Genomic DNA, 19,652 nt, shown 5'->3' on the forward strand with positions numbered 1-19,652 from the left:
AGTGGGCGGGCGTGGATACCCTCCAGTCCACCAACAAGAAGAAACCTTCACAAGTAAGTACCAATGCTCCTTTATTTGCTGGTGGAGGAGGGCATCTAGTATGGGATATACCTCAACAATACTTCAGGATAGCTTAGGTTGAGTCTGCTGAGGTGGAAACATATGTATCCAAGTATCCAGTATCCAAAAGCATCCTCTGTAGAGGCATATTTACCTAGATTATAGTACTGAGTGAAGGTTGAGGCTGGACCTGCACACTTCATCTAGCAGAGCATTGCTAGAAAAAGCCAGTGAATTTGTTGCTGATCTAGTAGAATGTGCGATTACTTGAGCTGGAGGCAGCATTTCCCTCATAAGCAAGGAAAATTCAAACTTTAATCCACCTGGAAATTGTGGTGAAGAAAATCTCTTTGCCATGGACACTAAAATAAATGAAATGAAAAGTGAGCCCATTTGTCGAAATTGTGCCATCCGCTTAATGTATTCTATGAGTGCTCTATGAACATCCAAGTAATGCCAATTCTTATATATCTGATGGGAAGGACTGAGGCAAAAGGAAAGGAAACCAGTGCCTTGAGATCTGAGGAACAGTGAGTTGAGATCCTTGGGAAAAATACCAAGGATGGTCTTTTATAGATAGGTCCTGAAGCTCAGACACCCTTCTAGCAGAGGTAATTTCAACCAGAGAGGGCATCTTGAAGGAGATTAGCGCAGCAGAATAGGTGATGGGTTCAAAAAAAGGCTAGTGAAGAACACTGAGAACCTTATGTGGGTCCCAGGATGGGAACCTGTGGACTGTAGGTAGGTTGAAGAGTGTTGCAACCCTGAGGAAGCCTCTTAAGTGTGGATAGGATCCTAGTGGTCACTTTCCTGGTTTGGAAAGTAATTCTGTGAGGAAGCCCATCAGATTGGATTGTTGGACCAAAGGACTTGGTCCAGCCTGGCTTGTAGAAAAGAAAGTTCTACAAGACCACACAAGATTACTGAAACTTTACTGCATTTGGGTCATTGAAGGAAGGCCTTCCAAGTAGACTAATAAGTATAATTAGTGGACACACTCTGTGATGCCAAGATTTTAGATAAAACTTGACATTACCTTGTTTGATTAGTAATACGAATACAACAAATATTTTCATACTTATTTTCAACAAAGTTCCCAAAGCAGTTTAATTAATTAATTGGTTCTTTAGCTTCTGTGTGGCTAAACAGAGCTACCTTGAATCTGAATGGGCCTTGACTAAAGAGATCAATGTTGACTGGTATAATTCACAGTTCAATTGTGGCTAGGCGCACCATTCCTAAGAAACAGAACCTTCTGGGCCAGTAGGAAGCTATCACTATCATCACTGTCTTCTCAACTCTGACCTTTTTGAGGAGTCTGCCTAGCAACAGAATTGAGGGGGAAAGTGTATAGGAGAAGACATCACCAGCAGTAGTCAAGGAATCCACTACTTCCATCCCTTCTGTCAGGAAACTGAAAGGAAAAAAGAGATGGCTTGGTATTCACAGGGGATGCCAACAGATCTAACACAGTGTCTCAAAGTGCCTAGTAATTGACAGGGAGACTTCGGGATTCAGGCTTCATTCTGATGGGACAGGTCCTGACAACTGAGCCAGTCAACTTAGGGGTTGCACCTGATATCCACATGATGAGCTGTTATCAATGACCGATGGCTCTCTGCCCACTCAAGCAGTAAGATGGCCTCTTGGTATAGAGACCTGGAATTGTTCCCCACCTGGTGGTTGATGTGCACCCTGGCAGTCATGTTGTCTGTTCAGATCAGAACATCTTTGCTCTCCAAGAGATGCTGGAAGGCTAATGGATTAATCTGATGCCCATAGTTCCAGCAAGATGATGTTATGGGACTGCTCTTGAGGGTTCCACTTGCCCTGTGCCATTTCATGAAGGCAGTGTCCGTGGTTAGCAGCACCCTTGCCATTTCTGCATAAGACTTCCACAGGGATAGGTTTGAGGGAACTGTCCACCATAACAGAGTAGAGTGGAGTGCTAGTGAGATCAGAATCCAATTGTATAGCTTATGAGTGTTGTCCTCTTAGTAGGGTAGCAAGGTCCACTCAAGGTAACGTAGGTGAAATCTGGCCTAAGGACCGATTCTATTGAGGCCACCATCAGACAGAAGAGATGAGTTAAGGACTGCAAGTTTGCTAAAGGGAGGTCAATCAGACTGTTGATGAGAGCAGATGATACTGTAATTCTATCCTCGAGAATATATCATATCTACAAGAATCTCTAGTGAGATATCAAATTCAGTGGACAGAGATGGCTCTTAGTCTCACTGATTAGGAAACTACGTAAGCGTAGGCAGTGTAGGGCCATCTGAACACCCAAGAGTGCATGAAGAAACAATGGATACAAGAGAAGATCATCAAAAAGTGTGTATATATAGATGACTTGAAGTCTGAGATGGGCTACAACTGCTGACCTGAGTCTTGTGAAGCCTCTGGGAGAGGATAGTCTGAACAGAAGAGCCTTGTATTGGAAATGGCGAATTTGGTAGTAAAATCATAACAGGGACAGCTGTCTAGATGGATGGACACATGGAGATATGCCTTCCTCACGTCTATTGATATTGATAGATATGGTGCTGGATTGACGCATCAGAGTATCTCCATTCAGAACTTTGACAAACCTTAAAATGCTTTAAGTTCAATATTGCTCTGAGAGCACTGACATTTTTTTGGCACCATGAACATGAAATAAACACTTCTGACTGTACGTCTTCTATTGTGCCTATGAGCAAAGATGGTGTATTGCTTCTAACAGACCTCTGTGCTTGATAGTTCCCTGTGCTTGATAGTGAAGCAGGACCAGGAAGTAGGTATGAACCTGTCCCAAAGAGTTAGGTGTAATTCTTTCAAGTCACCACGCTGAATGTTCTTGATCACCCATTAGTTGAAATATGAAGATTCCCACTCATGAAATAATTCCTAAAGACATCTCTCTATTGGCAACAGGATTACTGGCATCCATCTTGGGAGGATCCAGAGAATAGGAGGATAACTGATTAGGTTGATTGTCTGTTCTGTTCTGATGGGGTGGTTGTCCCCTAATGTCCCCATCATGGAATCAAAAGTTTGGACTGGAGGGATGAAAAGACTGCAATGGTCTCTATGGCTGTCTCCCATTCTCCCTGCAAGGAACAGAGGGGAGGGCCTTGTGCTTATCTTTGGTTTCAGCAAAAGTGTCCTTGAGGATCTCATCATTAAAAGAGTTTTGTTCCACTGAAGGGGACCACGATGATACATCCACATTCCAGTATTTTAGCCAGAGCTTTCTCCTGGCTACTACACCAGAAACCATTGTCCCTGCAAGAAATCTGATAACATCTAGGCTGATATCTGCAGCAAAGACTGTAGTCCATCAAATCTTTAGTGAGGTTTTTTAAGCATTGCTGGGTCCGAAGGTGTCTTGGTAAGTAATTCATCAGCCCATAAGATAGATGCCCTGGAAAAAATAGAGGAAGCGGCTGTGTTACTAAAGACAAGGGTGGAAACTTCACAAGCTCCGAGTGCAGCTGCAGCTTCTTTGTCAGTCTGGTTGCTGAGCACTCCAATCTGAAGGTAAGACAGCACCCAACAAGAGAACATCAATGGAAGCATCTATAGGGGGTACTTTCAGGAGGTTCATTCTAGCCTGATGAAGTGTTAAGTATTTATTCAAAACAGAACGAGGGCGTTTGCTGGTAGCTGGAATATGCCGTTCTGGGTTTGTGGCCTCAATAAAGTGATCTGGAAATTGAATAACACACTGCTTGGGTTTATACTTGGGGGAAACTATGAAACCTTTGGAGGTAGGTTGCTGTTCAGAGGCATCAGACATTTCTAACTCTAAAGTAATAATGGCTTTATTCAATCAAGAAACAAAGTCCTCTAGTAAAAATAACTTCAGGGAAAGCTTTTTTCTTCCTTCTGACACCTCTTTAAAACCTGCTGAGGGGAGAGGGCGAATGAAGTTCATCATCCCTGGGCAATGAAGAATCAGGATGAGCCGGATTGGTAGGAGGCCCCTGGAAAAGCTGGGAGTTAGGAGAGACCCATTCTAATAAGGTAGAGGAATGGGGGGGGGGTGTCTGCAGAGTGACCTTTGAATGGCTATTTACTTTTTCTCCTCCCCCCGCCTTATATCATGAGGGAGAAGGAGGAGGAAATAACCGAGGAAGAAGGGGAACAATGTCTTATATGGTACCTCTTTTTTGCCTCTAAGCCCATCCTAGAGATCTTTGGCAATCACTTCCTAATCCAATCCTGCCAGCCAGGAGTTGGGTTTGGATTGGCAGGGGGAATGCCCACTGGTAAGGGAGAGGTCAGTGGCAAGGTTCCCCCTGGTGGCAAATTAGGCACATTATTAAGACAGGGGAATGAGCCTGCTCAGGCCTCACCCCTCCTCAAGACACATCTACTAATGCTGCCCCATCCCTCATAAAGAAATCTGCTGGCTTGTCCTTGCCCTGAGTGAGGAGGGGGCCAACATCACCTGACAGAGCAGGCTCTGCAGTTGAGAGCAGCAATGGCATTGCTAGCATCATCTCGATGAAAAGCATGTTTGGTGGTGGCACCAGGCTTGGCATTTGTCTTGTGCACTCAGAGGAAGTAGTAGGTAGTTGTACTGTGGTGCAATGGCATCTGAGAACTGTGCAAAGATTTCAGGCTAAGAGAGAGGGTGCACTGGAGGTGCTCCCGTCTCCTGTCCTAAACGGCAGCAAAATTCAAAGCCAGCAACATGGAAGCTGGAAGGTCCTTACTTGAGATCTGGGTCAGACATGGAGAGGAGAGCCAACAAGAGCTGAGTGGTGCTTGAAGAGCTCCCTTTATGGACCACTTGAGCACGAACAATCAGTTTAAGCAGGAAGCTGTCCCTAGAAGCTAATGCAGGTTACTGAAATATTCCTAGTCCTGGACTGGGAAGGTACCTGAGAAACAAGGGCAGGGGGAGAGAAAAACAAGGAACCTCTCAATAGAGAATAAAAAATCATGGGAAGGAAAAGAATTGTAGAAAAGAACCAAACGAAATAGGCCTCAAAGGCAAGCAATAACTCCAAAGAAAGTGGCTGTCTCTGGAGGTGACTAGGATAGAAAAATTTGGTAGAGATCTCTTCCACCAACTCTCAGAGGCTCGCCTAATTAATATAGGCCCAGCTTCTGGAGCAAGTGGGAGGACTGGTATAACCCATAATGGATGCCCTCCTCTACCAGGAGATAAAACTTGACCCCCAAGTCATCACCAGAAGAGCTGGTGGCAACTGTAGGTGGACCTGCACAGATGATTTTAAAAAGCAGTAGAGATCCTGAAGAAGATGTTCTTTTAAGCCATTTAGGGCTTTAAAAGTAATCACCAGCACTTTGTATTTCACCCAGAAACACATTGGCAGCCAATGCAACAGTTTTCAAACAAGAGTGATATGGCTTCTCTAGGTTGTCCTGGAAACTAATTTGGCTGCATAACAACAACAACAACAACAACAACAACAAAAATAAATAACCCAAGGCTTATATGTTATTGAGTAACCCCAATGCAACTTACACTACAGCTTTTTACTACAAAATAAGCAATCAAACAGAAAGAGAAATATTAGCCTTTTGTTTTCAACTAAACAGAAAATTAAAATATGGATGACTAATGTACATTATGCAGAAGCTTTGAGCATCATATAGGATAACAGTTTGAAACAGGCTACAATTCTAAAAATACTAAGACTGTGTACAGATAAGAGCTCTTCAGAGACTTGGGGGTTTTCCAGACAGTGATTTATATCACCTTGACGGCTGATTGCTATGGGTAATATTGCTGGATGGCCAGATGACATACAGCCCTTTTTGACCATGAATAATTGTACACATCTGTGAGAAATGCTGCTGTACTTTTTCAAACTACTCTTTTACTATCTAGAATGAGTAGGACAAAATATTGAAAGAGGAGAATGTGTGTAAACAGACTGCAAGTGAGCTGCAGAGGTGTAAGCACACCTCCAGGTGGATGGTGATGCAGGATAGGGTTGGCTCGGATGGGTACCACCCCACATGCCCTTTCAATTCTGCACCTGGGAATCTATTTTCCTTTGCTCACACTCTTCTGGTTCTTTATTCTGCATGGTGGTTTCTCGTCTCTCATCAGCTTTATTATTACTATTTTCCACAGCCATTCTAAAACTGTACCACTCTTTCACACTGGTATGTTTTAAAATAAGCACTTTTATTTATTTATTTATTTATTTATTTATTTTCTAAAGAAGTGCATCCAGGAGGAGTTTTTGTTTTGTTTACACAGGGGATGTAGATAGGGGTGTGCATGGAACAGGCTGGCCCGGTTCGGTTCGAGGCCGGACCAGCATCGAACCCAACCAGGGCAGTTCAGTCCGGCACCCCCACGAACTTCTCACCCAATTCAGCTCGGTCCGGGGTTCGTGAGCCTTTTATTAAAAAATTTAAAATAAATAAATTAAGCCTTAAACCCAATCCGGGGGTTGCCAAACGCGGGGGGGGGGGGGGTTTCCACAGAGGCAATTTGTGCATGTGTGGAGGCAGCCAAAATCGCCACTGCGCTGTGCTATGGAGGCCGAACGGGCCAAAAATGGCTATAGAACCGGCCGTGGCGATGATTATTAAGGCCTGTGGGGAGGAGGGAACCTCTGCAGAACCCTCACCGCCTTTGACAACCCCCAGGAAGAGGTTTAAGGTTTAAAAAAAATTTTAAAAATTTTTTTTCCAAAAGGCTCACGAATACCCCCGGACCAAGCTGTCAAGCCGAACCGGGTTTTCAATTTGTTTTATTTTGCCGTAAACTGCCCAGGGACGGAAGTTTAGGGTGGTGTAGAAATATAATAAATACAATATATTTGCTAAAATTTTATGTTAATTGCAGATGGGACAGGGGAGCAAATTTCTAATTCTATTACTGTTTCATACAGAGAATCAAATAGTGAAGGAGTCAGACCTTAAACATTTTGGTATTTCACAGTAAAATAAAGTATTTCACATATGCATTCCTGAAACGTACAACAATTCAGCATAGACAGGAAAACAATATATATCATATATGTAGCAAAATACCTGTATACTAATTGCAAACAGCAAAGCACTTTTGTATGTACTGTAAGCCTAAATGAAATTTGTATAGCATTTACTTACAAATATGCTGAGTCCAGTTGTCAGAAATCTGATACATAGAGTGCAAATACTAAGGAAAAAATATATATACTTAGATCTGCAAATAAAGGCTACCTCAATAATACCTGAAAATATTTGTTCTATTGGGAATTTTTAGTGAGAATATTTCTCACTGTAAAAAACATTTACAGTGAGAATATTTTGGTTCAATTTACTCCACACAGCAATGGATTTCAATTGCAAAGAAATATACACATTTATCAGTCTTATACCATCATGGATTCTCCCAAAGAATCACAGGGAATTGCTTTTTGGTAGGGGTGCCGAGCACTGTTCCCTCGAAGGTGTGCGTATGTGTGGGCGCTCACAAGTTTTTGTATGTCTGCTCAGTTCAATTTAGATCACGCTCAGGGATGCCCCATTCTGAACGAAGGTGTGCACACACTGCCTTGATACTGCTGTCCAGAACCAAACTCATTCCACACAGAGATGGAAAAAACTAGAGGGACCACTAGTGTCGAGAGCCTATCTCACAGAAATTGAGTTCTGAGGAACACTCTACTGCAATACGAAAATGGTTACTGCGTGTGCACAGAGGCCCAAACCAGACCACAGCCAGCCCAGGCTTTCATTTGAGAGGCCAGAGGGGAGCTTGGAGGAGCCCCTGGTCCCCTCTGTCTCCAACGCCACCTCGCCGCAGCCTCTGTCACAGATACAGAGATTGCTTTCTCTCACTACCCCCTGCCCCCGGGTGCCTTTTGGTTACTTTACAAGTATACCCGAGCCGGTATACCAGCTCAAACCAGTTGTTAGAACCAGGGGCCAAGCCAGTTCGAACTCAGACCAGCACACCCCTTTGGGGGACTGGGCCAGTTTGAACTCAGACCGGGCCAACTCAAAAGTACAAGTTGTGACACCTGCCCTTTGCTTGTTGAGCTATCCACTTTTTCAAGTGATTTTTAAGAGATGGGTTAAAACATGATTTATTTAAGAAAGCTTAGCCAGGCAGGTGATATTTGGTAACTACAGTAGTTTTAAATAAACAGTCTAACTTTCAAAAAAGAGAGAGAATTTTGATTTTTAAATTTTATTTAATTTTATTTTACATTTTATATCCCGCTCTTTCTCCAAGGAGCCCAGAGCGGTGTACTACATACTTAAGTTCCTCCTCACAACAACCCTGTGAAGTAGGTTAGGCTGAGAGAGAGTGACTGGCCCAGAGTCACCCAGCAAGTATCATGGCTGAATAGGAACTTGAACTTGGGTCTCCCCAGTCCTAGTCCAGCACTCTAACCACTACACCACGCTGGCTCTTGTCAGGGGAGCTGAGGATTTTTTGTTTTTACAATTTTAGTGGGTTTTGTAGTCCCTTTTTAAATTGCATATTTTGCAGGCTTGACTGTCTATCAGCTAGAGTGACATAAAAACAATTCATGATTTAAAATACATAAACAAATGTATTCTCAAGATTACATCCTTTAACCACAAAGAATGTTATAGCACCTTAGACTAGCAATTCTATTATAGCATAAGCTTTCATTGATCCAATTTTATCACATTATGGACCACAAAAGAATGTGCCATACTAAATGAGTTAGGAATTATAGATGTCAAGACTCATGGGTTTGCTGCAACTGATTACTATGGTTACCCATCTAGTATTTGTCACTACAGAAGTAATCCTTAACCACCTTAGCCCTATTCACGTTATGTTCAATGCACAAACTGTGTACAATGTATTATTGTACAGAGTTGTACACATGTAGCAATTCACATACAGTATTATGTTCAATGCATGTACAACACTACACCTCCTGTCTGTACCCTGCATTTGAGTTCCCCTTTTAAAGGAAAATATGAGAAAATAGTCATTCACACAAAGACATGTACATATGTACAGACACCTGCATGTACTATTACTACGGACATTTATAAACCGCTCTTCAACAAAATTCTCAAAGGGCTCACAATCTAAAAAGAAACACAAGGTAGGCACCAGCAAGAGTCACTGGAAGTACTGTGCTGGGGGTGGATAGGGCCAGTTACTCTCCACCTGCTAAATAAAGAGAATCACCACGTTAAAAAGGTGCCTCTTTGCCCAATTAGCATGCACAACATAATGTCTGAACAGGGCTCTTCTATCTCAAATCCAGAGAGGGGAGGGATGGTGATCTACACACGTGGACAAATTTTTTGGTACCCTTACAGCTCATTGAAAAAGTGTTTTATGCCTCCTGAAAAGTGATTAAATGAAAAGCAATTGTCCCATGTATACTTGCATGCCTTTGATATGTCATCGCGTTAAGCAAAGCAAGTGTGAAAAGAGATAAAGTATTGCTTATTTTACAAATATATTCTAAAGTGGCCTGGACACATTTGTTGGTACCCCTAGAAAAGATCATAAATAATTGGATTAGAGTGATTTTTCAAATTAGCTGTTTTCTTTCATTAGTATCACATGTCTGCAATCGTGCAAGCAGTCATTCAGACTATTTAAATGGAGAAAAGTAGTCACTCTGCTGTTTGGTATCATCCTGTGCGCCACAATGAACATGGACCAGAGAAAGCAAAGGAGAGAGTTGTCTGAGGAGATCAGAAAGAAAATTATAGACAAGCATGTTAAAGGCAAAGGCTATAAGACCATCTCCAAGCAGTTTGATGTTCCTGTGACAACAGTTGCAAATATCTATATTACTATTTCTCCTGGGTGTGCCTTCGAATGTGCTTCCCGGTGCCCAGATTATTGGCTAGGCGGCGGAGGCGCTTGATTGGCTAAGGTGCACCCAGGAGAATTGGCTGGCCGGGCAGCTGCTGAGGCAAGGCGGCAGGCCCGGCAGCAGTAGTGGGCCCGGCCGCGGTGGCAGCGGGCCTGGCCGCGGTGGCAGGAGAATTGACTGGCTGGGCAGCCACAGAGGCGAGACGAGGCGGCGGGCCCGGCACAGTGGCAGTAGTGGGCCAGGCTGCAGCGGTGGGTCCAGCCCGGGCTGCGGGGGCAAGGTGAGGAGGCGGCGGCACTCGGCCCAGCTGGAGACTGGGGCAGGGGGGAGAGAGGTAGCCTGCCCCAAAGAGCGCACAGATGCTCTATGCAGGGGTCAGCTTGTTGTTAAGAAGTGCAAGGTCCATGGGACTGTAGCCAACCTCCCTGGACGCTGCCGCAAGAGGAAAATCAACCCCACAATGGGCAGAAAGATAGTAAGAGTGGTAGACAAAAAGCCAAGGACAACTTCCAGAGATACAAGCTGAACTCCAAGGTCAAGCTCCATCAGTGTCTGATTGTACCATCAGTTGCTTTTTGAGTGTCAGTGGGCAGATGAGACAAAACTGGAGCTTTTTGGCAAGTCACATCAGCTCTATGTCCACAGACAAAAAAATGAAGCTTTCAAAGAAAAGAACACCATACCTACTGTGAAACATGGAGGAGGCTCGATTATGTCTGGGGGCTGTTTTGCTGCATCTGGCACTGGGTGCCTTAAGTCTATGCAAACAACAATGCAATTTCAAGACTATCAAGACATTCTGGAGTGAAATGTACTGCCCAGTGTCAGAAAGCTCTGTCTCAGTCACAGGTCATGGATCCCCCAGAGAATAATGCAACAGCATTAAACAAACAGCTAAAAGCACCCAAGAATGACTAAGAACAAAACATTGGACTATTCTGAAGTGGCCTTCTATGAGCCCCGATTTGAATCCTATCGAACATCTATGGAAAGAACTGAAACATGCAGTCTGAAGAAAACACTCCTCAAACCTGGCACAGCTGGAGCAGTTTGCTCAGGAAGAGTGGGCCAAATTACCTGCTGACAGGTGAAGAAGTCTCATTGAGAGCTACAGGAATCGCTTGTTTGCAGTGATTGCCTCTAAAGGTTGTGCAACAAAATATTCGGTTAAGTGTCCCATAATTTTTGTCCATGCCATTTTCATTTGTGTCATTTGAAATAGTCTGTTGCATCAAAACTCTAAAGCAAAGTCTGATTTTTGTTAAATGTGGAATAAACAATGATGGGTGCCAATTACTTTTGTCAGTTTCAAGTTATTTCAGAGACAATTGTGGGTTCTTCTTTTTTCGTGGAGGGGTACCCACCAACACATTTGTCCACGTGTGTAAGAGTGGTGGAATGGGGATTCTCCCATTTGTTTTTGGTTTTTTTTTTTAATACATCATATGAGTGCTATTTAAATAACCTAAGCAGTGTTCCCTAAGGCTTGCACTCATGCATTTTTAATGTCTGCTCAGTTAATTTTAGATCCCGCTCAGGTTAAATCAGGAAGGCCCCATTCTGAATGCATGTGCACACACAATGCCTTCATACTGCCAAATAATTAGAGAGAACACTGAACCTAAGTGTTTTATTTCACACAATTCTATCCTACCTCTCCTGCCAATTTATTCTTAAAGAAAAGAATATGAACCCATCTTTTTAGCCTGGCTTTTAATGAAATCGTTTTAATTTTAATCTGGTTTTTAAAACATTTTCTAATTTTACTTGTTTTATTATTGTTTTTTATTTTAATATAAACCACCCTGAGCCACTCTAGGAAGGGCAGTATATAGAATGAATGAATGAAATATAGCAGTCCTGGAAGAAGGTTAGGCTGGGAGAGAGTGCGTGACTAGTCTAAGCGAGCTATAGATTACACATGATCTTAGCCAAAAGGCCGAACCCAGATCTTCCCAGCCCGCCACTCCAAGTCACAACGAGTTAGGAAAGGATGGAGACATAACGTCGCAGCTCCCAACCCTCCGCCACCCTTTCCTTCGCAGGGCGCAAGACTGCCCGTCTCCCCGCACCCAGCCAGCCCGCCCGCCCGCCCCTGGTGCTCCCACGGGAGGCCGAGCTACAGCTCCAGCGGGAGAGAAGGATATGAGGAGCCGAGGCAGGACTGCGGAGAGCTGGCGGCGGCACAGCTCTGCGTCCCAGCCTTCCACCTCCGACAGCAGCGACAGCGCCTCGGGCTCCGCCTGGGACATGGTGAGGGCGGGGAGGCGGGGGCTGCCACCGCTGCTGCTACCGCCGTCCTCTCCCCTCAGGGAGGCCGCCTCTGCTCCGCCGCCCGCCACCTTCTGGCTTTGCCGCGCTCAGCGAGGGCCGCCCCGCCCACTCGTCCCAGCAGCCACCGCGGTGGCTGTAGCAATGGCGGCGACGTCGTAGCTGAGCGTGTGTGGAAGCGGCCGGCGGCTGAGGCGAAAGTGGCGGGACGGGCTCGATGAGGCAATAGGCGGTGCTTAGATCGAAGCCCTTTTGTCAAGTCTCGGCTTCCTTTCCGGCCTTCCAGGAGATTTACAGCGCGAGCCTCTGCACTCCGAAGCAAGCCCTACTGGGCCGAGTCCTCCTCTCTCCCCGGGTAAGTAAGTACGGGGAGGGTGATTACTGCCGCTGCCGCAGCTAATCTCCGCCCCTGGGCTTGTGATCTGTGGAGTGGACAGTTCAGGCCTAGCAGCAGGCCTCGTCCGGGTGAAGAAGGTTCACGTGACTGAAGGCTTCTTCCTCCGTACCAACAATAAATTTAAAACGCTCTCTAGGAAGCTGGCGTGTCAGAGAGAGGCCTGACGCTAGAAAGTTAGGCCAGACAGGGATGCCCGCCTTAGCCTTCCCTCTGATATGCTCGTTTTCTGTGTGTAGGGAATCGTTTGTAAAGAAGAGTATTAATTCCTGCTTGCCCCCACCTGCAGTCTGAAGTGGCCAGACAAAAGATTTGTCACCTTAGTGGAAAACTAGGCCTAAAAAAGCCACTGCCTTTGGGTTACCACGTGATCCAAACTCCCACTTATCTGAGATTGGCAGGAAAGGGTTCTTCTGAGTCAGAGAGCCGGATTTCCAGGCAGGGTTGCCGGGTCTCCCGACTCAGGAGCGAAGAGTGATGCCTTGTGGATAACCGAGGTGGAACCCGATAAATCATGTCCTGCCAGTTCCTTTTTCACTCTGTCTGTGGATCAGAACAAACTGGACACTAAAAGAGCTTTTGGCTATCCTCTAGGAATATCTAGTCAGTCACATGGTCTTAGTTTTTAAGCATGGATCATGAACTAACTGGAAAACATCATTGTAGCTCCTTATTATCAGGCCTTCTCTGAAGCTGCTCCTGTCCTGGGCTGTGGAATGTGCTCCCAGCAGAAATTCATAGCTTGGGTTCATTGTTGGCCTTTGAGAGAGCCCTTAAAACTTATTTGTTTGGTCTGGCCTTCCAAGATTTTAAAATTGTTCTTAAATGTTCTTGACTGTTCTTAAAATTGTTTTTTATATTGTGTTAAGCCGATTGTTTTTAAATGATTGTCTGTTAGTTTTATGTTGTGCACCGCCCAGAGCCTCTGGGTGGAAATAAAATTATCTAAACAGAACTTTCAGTTTTCAGGAATAATGCTGAAAGAGGTGGGGGAGGGGTGAATGTAATAGCCTGTATTTTTGGATGCTCCCAGCAACAAAGCATGTAGTTTGAAACCGAAGCTGATTTTGAATGCACAATTATGCCATCACAGAAGGTATGGACATAAGTCCATATAGGTTATTGTGGATAGAACACTTAGATTTCTCCTAGAAACGAAATAGTGTGGGAACAATTATTGGGGACCCTATTCCCTTATAGAGGATAGGGCTATATTTTAACCACCTTCACATCCCCATCCGTTACGAGCTCCCAAAAGTAGCAGAGAAAAAATCTAATTAGTATCCTTTTATTTTTATTACTACTACTACTACTACTATTGTTTGACCAATTATTATATATTTTCTTTTTCTTTCTTTTGCTTTTAAAGAATGTATGTGTACATTTGAGAGGTGATCTTGGTAGATCTAGTGGAAAATTTGATTACATGGAAGAAGATCTCGCAATAAAGACTGAACCTGCAAACAGCTTTTCAACATAGCACAGTCAGTACTTCAATTGGTGACGTGTCGCATGTTCATAATATCTACCATTTGTAACTCTTTCACATGAAAATGGCATTTCGGTTCAACTTTTCTATAGAAAACAGAACAGAGGTTCTTGGGAATGAAAAGTTACAGCAAGAATTGGGCCAAGAAAATCAAGAAGACTTTCCAGCGAAGAGCAAAGAGGTTTCCATAGAAAAAAATATATTAAACCAGGAGCCTTTAGCAGAAACCCCTGATAATGTGGCAGGCCAGTGCTCTTTGAGTAAACTTGAAGACACGACTTTGCCAAAGAAACACTTCTGCCCACAATCAGCCAAGGAACATAATGTTCCCAAAGATGTTAACAAAGTCTTAGAAAATAAAATTATAAGGACCCTACCAGGCACATGTCATATAAATATTTCCGTGGTGGAGGCAGCAGAACTCTCAGATGGCTCCCTAGGGGAAGACATGGTGTCTAAAAGTATTTCTTCTCACTCTGACCTAATTACAGGTGTCTATGAAGGAGGTCTAAAAATCTGGGAATGCACATATGACCTCATGGATTATTTGTCAGAAGCTGACATTCAGTTTGCACACAAGCTAGTTTTGGACCTTGGCTGTGGGGCAGGATTGCTTGGAATAGTTGCATTAAAGGGAAACGCTGAAGGAGTCCACTTTCAGGACTTTAACAGCACAGTGATTGAAGAAATAACACTGCCTACTATACTAGTTAACTGTGCTCATCAGGATGATGATATCAAGGGATTTACTGAGCCTTGTCTAAAACGACGCAAGAAAGGAGACTTCACCCAAGATTTGCTTCCTAAATGCAAATTCTTTTCTGGAGAATGGTCAGAATTCAGTCAACTGTTAAGCAGCAATAAGCCCTTCACAAAATATGATCTCATACTCACCTCAGAGACTATTTACAATCCCAATTACTATGAGGCTTTGCATGATACACTTTCAAGATTACTAGAAACTAATGGCTATGTATATTTGGCCAGTAAAGCACATTATTTTGGATGTGGAGGTGGGGTCCTACTTTTTACAGAATTCATTGAAAAGAAAAATGTGTTTAAATCTAGAATTGTTAAAGTGATTGACAAAGGCCTAAAGCGTTTCATTATTGAACTGGTATTTAAAGATTCTTGCTAGCATAATACTTGCTCAGGATAGTAATAAAGATATGATTTTGTGTTCTTCTGACTCCTTTGGTAAATTGCTAGTGTGTTTTGTTCTTGACTCATCTTTGTGCTTTTCTTGCATGGCTCCTTTTTTGCCCCCCTCCCCTCCCCAGTCTTGCTGCTCGCTGTGTTCTGCCACCCTAGAGGTCTCGTCAGAAACCCCCAAATCCTGAGATCACAATTTATTCTGAACTAGCTATAAGTGCCCAGCATTGCTCTTTGTTTTGTGGCTATATCTGCTGTATATCTGCCTGTCTGTCTGCACGGGGTGGTTGTCGGGGTTCCCAGGTACCCTATGTTACTAGTGGAGTCCCAAGAAGTCACTTTGCAAAGTTCATTCCTCATAGTTCAAAGGGTGTGGGAAAGTATAGGGAAAACACAGACAAACAGAGGCTATACCCACTGTATGCTCCTCTGTCTGTGCAGTGTGGTTGTCAGGGTTCCCGGGTACCCTGTGTTACCTGTACGGTCCTAGTAAGTTGCCTTGCCAAGTTTGGTCCCGATAGCTCAGAGGGTGTGGGAATGTATAGCAGACAGACAGACAGACAAATATTCAACTTTATTTATATAGATACTAAATCAGAGCTCCCTTCGTACAATTATTTGGAATTATTTGACACAGGACACACACCATGTCTGCATATTGTGCTAGTCTCTTAAACTACACAAGCTTTCTTTTCTGTAGAGTCCAAAGGTTGCATTCTTTCTGGTTCAATAAATATTATTTCATATTTACTTTGTTTGTTTATAGCTGGAACTGACACTATTTTTATATGTTTTTCTCTTCCTATGCATCAGCCCAGAGTCCACATGCACACCTCAATATCTGTTCTTACTGACTTACAATAATATGATTGCCACACAAAGGTTTATCTAGCCCAGCAGTCCCAAGCCAGGTGTCTCAAAATTCATAAGCAGGGCAAAATGGTAATAGCCATTCCAGTTGTTCTCAGCACTGGTATATTAGCTCTAAATTCATTATACAAGCTGCTTCTGAAAATAACATGCCTGTAGTGAAATATATTTATTTATATATCTAGCTATCAAGATTTAATATACATGGTAGAAAATGAATGTGTATAATTGGACTGACGATGGAGATGTCAGAACCAAACCAGTGTGTTATAGCAGGTGTACACAACTTTATCCATTCTGAGGACCACTCTTGTATTAACTTGAGCAGGCCACATCACTGTAGTAACTGGTAAAACATTTTTGCTACAATTTTAACGGTGTTTTCTTTTAACTTCCCTTTTTCTGTGTTCCCCATGTATACATAGCTTCTCTCTCAGCACCACTACAGGTCTCTGAAGCCCCCTCTCCCTCCTCTCTCTCTCTGCTTCATAGAACACATTTTTCTTTCCTTCCTTTATACCCCATAACCCATGCTCTTTTCTCTCTCCACAGTTCAGGATCCGCATCTCTGTCTCCCTGCTCTTCTGTTTCTCCATCCACATATCACTCTGAACCCCATGATACTCCCTTTTTACATCATCCCTATGTTATTTCTGTGCCCAGCACTTTCGATCTCTGTTTTACCCATCTTTCCCCATTATCTTTATTCCTCACCAAGTTCAACAGCAAACAAAGTTTCATTTTCCCAGTAACTCAGACTGGTGAAGCTCTGATGCAATTAGGTTGTGCAGCTGTGGCTATTTGCCTGGCTAAAACAGAATGGGAAAACTTATGCTAACTTGGCTGTACCTCTGAATCTAGGAAGCAAGGCTGGCATCAGGGGTCAAAACCCTTGGGCAGTTGCCAAGAGCCCTGGCCCCTTTGAGGGCTGACTGCTAATCCCTGAAGTATTCGGGCTCTCTTTTGAGTGGCTGTGACACAACTTTGTCAAGAGTCCAAAAGAGATTTTTTGCCAGTAGAGAGAGTACATGGTAAAAGTAGTGCCAGCACAACCTTCTCAGCCAAGTGAGTTGGACCACCACGATCACCCCACCTGCTCTTCCTTCCCAGCCAGGAATGGGAACTTAGCTTCCTCCTAGAGCCCGCATCATTCACAGACAGGAAGGGCAGGCACCTGCTGGGGACAGATATGGCACGGCTCACCTGGGAGTTGCACGAGCAATGTCTCCTCAACAGATGGGGATGTCAAGAGAATATGGCATTGCACTGCTGTTGTCTCCTGGTGCCTCTGTGAATGGGAGTTCAGCTTCCTCCCAGAGGTATTGTAGGAATGTAGTTTGCTGACAACCTTCAACCAGCAGCCAGTTCTGCCAGGATGCGGAGGAGCTATGCAGATATAGCAATGGCAGAATGCTCCTGTCCCAAATCCCATTGATTGGCTTTAGATAAGCCTTAAATGTGGATCTTTTCCACATCAGCAGAATAAGAACATAAGAATCCTGCTGAATCAGACCACATCTAATGCAACATCTTGTTTCCAAAAGTGGTAAGCCAGAAGCTTCCAGGAAGCCCATAATAGCAATAGCAATTACATTTATATACCGCTCTATAGCCGGAGCTCTCTAAGCGGTTTACAATGATTTAGCATATTGCCCCCAACATTCTGGGTACTCATTTTACCGACCTCGGAAGAATGGAAGGCTGAGTCAACCTTGAGCCCCTGGTCAGGATCGAACTTGTAACCTTCTGGTTACAGGGCAGCAGTTTTACCACTGCGCCACCAGGGGCTCTTCATAAGCAAGACAATAGCCCTGCTCTATTTGTCCTCTAGCACCTACCAGTCAGTTTCTGGGCCCAGTCTGTGCAATGTAGTCTTCCTAAGGAAATGCCTCTACCAACTAGTAGAGATAATGCTAGGGTTAACCGAAGGGACCCTGTTTAGGATTCTTTGAACATGAGAAGTTAGTTAAGTGGGAACCCATGGCAGGCTTGCCAAAGGATACATGCCTGAACCCAATCCTGCAGATTTGTAGGAAAAGATATTAAGCCTTTTAAAACACAGCATTTTAACACAATAATAGAATGGAAACTTTGTATAATGAAATACACAAGTCTTTTAAAATATAACACAAGCAGTGTATATCATGTTTAGTTATCTGATTCCATACCACTGTGAAACATGAAGTGGTCCTGCAGACAGTAGTCACTTGGTCAGAAAAACCTTCAAAGTGAGAGCCATCTCCCACTGTGCTGACCTTGCAGAGCTGCACTTTCCCCAAAGCTGTGAGGAACATGAGAATATATTCCTCTAAGAAACATCGAGCCCCATGAAGACCCAGAGGTGCATGCTCCAAAACACATAATGGCCAAGAAACCAAATCCTGTGGATTTCAGCACATCAAATGACTTCAATGCTTTCTCAGCTATAGCAAGCTCCAAAATACCCAGAATGCTTTTTCCAGATCTTGTCCCAGTTATTACGCTACCTTCTATGGTCAATTTCCATAATTTCCACTACAGTTCTGAGTCAAGGATATAGCTTTCTTCTTAGAAAGCTGCCTGGTTTAATTTCCACCCACCTCAGTAATTAAACAGGAACTTCAATCCACTTGCAGTTAATGCAGGAAATAAGGGCATTATTCAAACAGGACACACATCTGCCCTGATTAAACCAAAGTGTTCTGTAAAAAAAAGCATTCTCTGTTTGAGTGCAGGAAAAAAGTGATAAAACTTTTGGCTCAAGAAGCCACGGAGCATAACAAAAACCAGAGAATAGAGAAAGGACAGGAAAAACCAGAGATGAGAGAGAGAGCACAAACACACACACACAAACTGCCTAGCTACTGAGTCAAGGGCATAGTGAGACCCATGGAGGCCTCTCCATCGCACATGCAAAGCATGTGCCCCCCAGCACCCTAAGCCACACCCCTGCATCTGACATCAGACACAAGGGGCGGGGCAATGAACTTTCCCCCACTACCATCCCTGCCCTGCCGCCGCTATTTCTGTTGGCCTGCGGAGGGTGGGGGGTGAGCAGCAGCAGCGTATGACCAAGTGCAAGCGGGGGGCTCTGTGGCTGGCTGACTGGCTGGTCTCTCCGGCCAGACTGTGCGATTGTGCAGTCCGGACATGGGCGTTGCATGCCTGTGATGTCACAGGCATGTGACGTCCATATCCAAACCGTGCAATCACAGTCTGGCCAGAGAGGCCAGCCACAGAGCCCCCTGCTGCTGCCTGGCTACCCCACCTTCTGAGGCCAACAGAAATAGCAGCGGTGGGGCAGGGGTGGCGGTGGTGGAGCAGGGGCAGCCTGCTTGGGGGGGCCCTAACCCTCTGGGCCCAGGGACATTTGTCCCTGTTTGTCTAATGGACACTATACCATCTAGCACAGTTTTGCTTACATGCACGGGCAGTGGCTCTCCAGGGTTTCAGGCAGGAGATTTCTCCAGCCCTGCCTGAAGATGCCCAGGACTGAATCTAGGCCCTTTTGCATGCAGAAGAGATGCTCTACCCTTGAGCTACAGCCTTATCCCTTGCCTCAAATCCAATAATTCAGATTAGGCAGCCTGGGAGGGGGAGAACCCCTTTTAACTTCTGGCAGCAAGATACTTGAATTCAGGGTGGATAGGATGCT

General features: G+C 44.3%; 2 protein-coding genes across 4 annotated transcripts in view; one reads left to right on the forward strand and one right to left on the reverse strand.

The window, feature by feature from the left end:
- Positions 1-12,238, reverse strand: part of FIRRM (FIGNL1 interacting regulator of recombination and mitosis) — an 88,352-nt gene extending 76,114 nt beyond the window's left edge. For all 3 annotated transcript variants that reach the window (XM_053250740.1, XM_053250739.1, XM_053250742.1), the window contains exons 1-2: positions 11,990-12,238; positions 7,147-7,186 (exon numbers count right to left, since the gene is read on the reverse strand). In XM_053250740.1, the coding sequence (XP_053106715.1) occupies positions 7,147-7,186; positions 11,990-12,094 (145 nt within the window). In that variant the 5' untranslated portion in view covers positions 12,095-12,238. The remainder of the gene's footprint in view (positions 1-7,146; positions 7,187-11,989) is intronic.
- A 2-nt stretch (positions 12,239-12,240) lies between these two features.
- METTL18 (methyltransferase like 18) lies at positions 12,241-15,898 on the forward strand. The gene is made up of 2 exons (XM_053250746.1): positions 12,241-12,468; positions 13,877-15,898. Exon 2 carries the CDS (start codon positions 14,055-14,057, stop codon positions 15,132-15,134), a length of 1,080 nt encoding a protein of 359 aa, XP_053106721.1. The 5' UTR covers positions 12,241-12,468; positions 13,877-14,054; the 3' UTR covers positions 15,135-15,898.
- The last annotated feature ends 3,754 nt before the right edge of the window (positions 15,899-19,652 follow it).

The sequence above is a fragment of the Hemicordylus capensis genome, chromosome 4, assembly GCF_027244095.1.
Source record: "Hemicordylus capensis ecotype Gifberg chromosome 4, rHemCap1.1.pri, whole genome shotgun sequence".
Classification (NCBI taxonomy): Eukaryota; Metazoa; Chordata; class Lepidosauria; order Squamata; family Cordylidae; genus Hemicordylus; species Hemicordylus capensis.